This window comes from Octodon degus, unplaced genomic scaffold (assembly GCF_000260255.1).
Source record: "Octodon degus isolate 3935 unplaced genomic scaffold, OctDeg1.0 scaffold00025, whole genome shotgun sequence".
NCBI classification, from domain to species: domain Eukaryota; kingdom Metazoa; phylum Chordata; class Mammalia; order Rodentia; family Octodontidae; genus Octodon; species Octodon degus.
Window position 1 is genome coordinate 3,937,302 of NW_004524601.1, and position 1,510 is coordinate 3,938,811.

The 1,510-nt window shown below is 52.6% G+C and overlaps 1 protein-coding gene across 1 annotated transcript in view; it reads left to right on the forward strand.

Annotated features, from left to right (window-relative positions):
* Positions 1–1,510, forward strand: part of LOC101578331 (general transcription factor 3C polypeptide 3) — a 37,394-nt gene that overhangs the window by 9,786 nt on the left and 26,098 nt on the right. The window contains exon 2 of the mRNA XM_004628610.2: positions 1,069–1,180. Coding sequence (XP_004628667.1) covers positions 1,069–1,180 — 112 coding nt within the window. The remainder of the gene's footprint in view (positions 1–1,068; positions 1,181–1,510) is intronic.

The window sequence follows — 1,510 nt, forward strand, 5'->3', positions numbered from 1 at the left end:
GGGAGCGCGGCGGGCCGGGCGGGCCTGCCCGCGCTGGTTCTCGTGCCTCGGCAGAGGTCGCCCGGCTTCCCGCGGCCTCCGTGCCACCTCGCGGGGAGTGGAAGGAATGGCGTCTGCTGAAGTCGGCGGGTGTAGCCCTCATTAGGGTATTTTAGATTAGTGTTTACAGGTGACCTGGGGGAAGCTAGCCGAAGAACAGTGGTTGGAAACGCTTTGACAGAATCCTGAATCGGGTTCCACACAGTTTGTGTAGGGTTCAGGTTTTATAAATAAAAGCAAGGGATACGCGTTCTTTCCTTTAAAGTCATGATCTCATTGTAGTTCGGGCTGGCCTTAAACTCATAGCCAGACTGGTCTTGAATGCTGAAGTCCTTCTGCCGCAGCCTCTCCACTGTTGGGATTATTGGCACTAGCCACCACGGTCTGTGCAAAAGTCCTCTTCTTCAGTCAGATTTTATGGGTAAGGGCCGGCCAAATAGCTCAGCGGATTAAAGCGCCTGCAAGCAGGCGCGGGGGCCGGGCGTTCAATCCCCGTGCCAGCCCCGCCCCCGGGGCGCGCTGAGACAGCAATTGAGACTGGGCATTATGGCGCATCTGTAATCCCAGTTCTTGGGAGGCTGTAAACAGGCTGATCACGACCAATCCGATCAGGGTGAGACCCTGTAGACCCTTACCTAAAATACCAAAAAGAAAAAAGATTTTATGGGTATATTTAGGTATGCATAATGGTCATATTAATCGTACAGAATTTGTACCTGTACATGACATAACTTGATTCTTTTTTTACCTCGTCCCCTCCAGTTGTATAAACGCCCCACATATTCTTTATCCATTCCTCCAGGGTGGGCATTTATGCTCTTTTCCAGGATTTAGCTATTGCGAACTGTGTCACTATAAACATAGGGGTGCATGTATCCTGTGGTATGATGCTTTAAATGCTTTCAGGAAGCTACCAAGGATGGAAATAGCTGGGACAAGTGGGACCTCTAGTCTAGTTCGAAATGTCCTCTTGCCAGGGACATGGGAGGGCTGAATCTTCACTTGTTAAATGCAAACTTTCACTCCCAGAGTCTTCAGGAAGAAGGAAGAGTGTCAGCTGGGGAGCACCCAGGTGACGCTGAAGTGCCATCCTCGTCGGGAATCAGCTCTGCCAGAGCCCACCTCAGGGGTGCCAGTGAAGGTACAGTGAGCCCGCTCGCCGCCCGCACTGACCGTTAGGGACCTAGGGTCGTCCCAGCCCGCTGTGCGGCTGTGAGGCAGGGTCTCGGGCATTGTGTGGGCTCTCCACACACCTGCGATCCTCGTAACAGCCTCCTGGGCAGCTGGGACTGCAGGCCTGTGCCTCCCATGTGCCTGGCTCAAAAAAATCCTTGTTTTGAGTTGGTGAAGTTTGTGAGCTGTATTATTGGAAAGTGTTGGCTTTGGGGCCTTTTTATCTGTACTGAGTGGTTGTGTGGTCCTCGGGATTGAACTCGGGAAGCACAGAGCCATGTCTCCAGTCCTTTTGGTC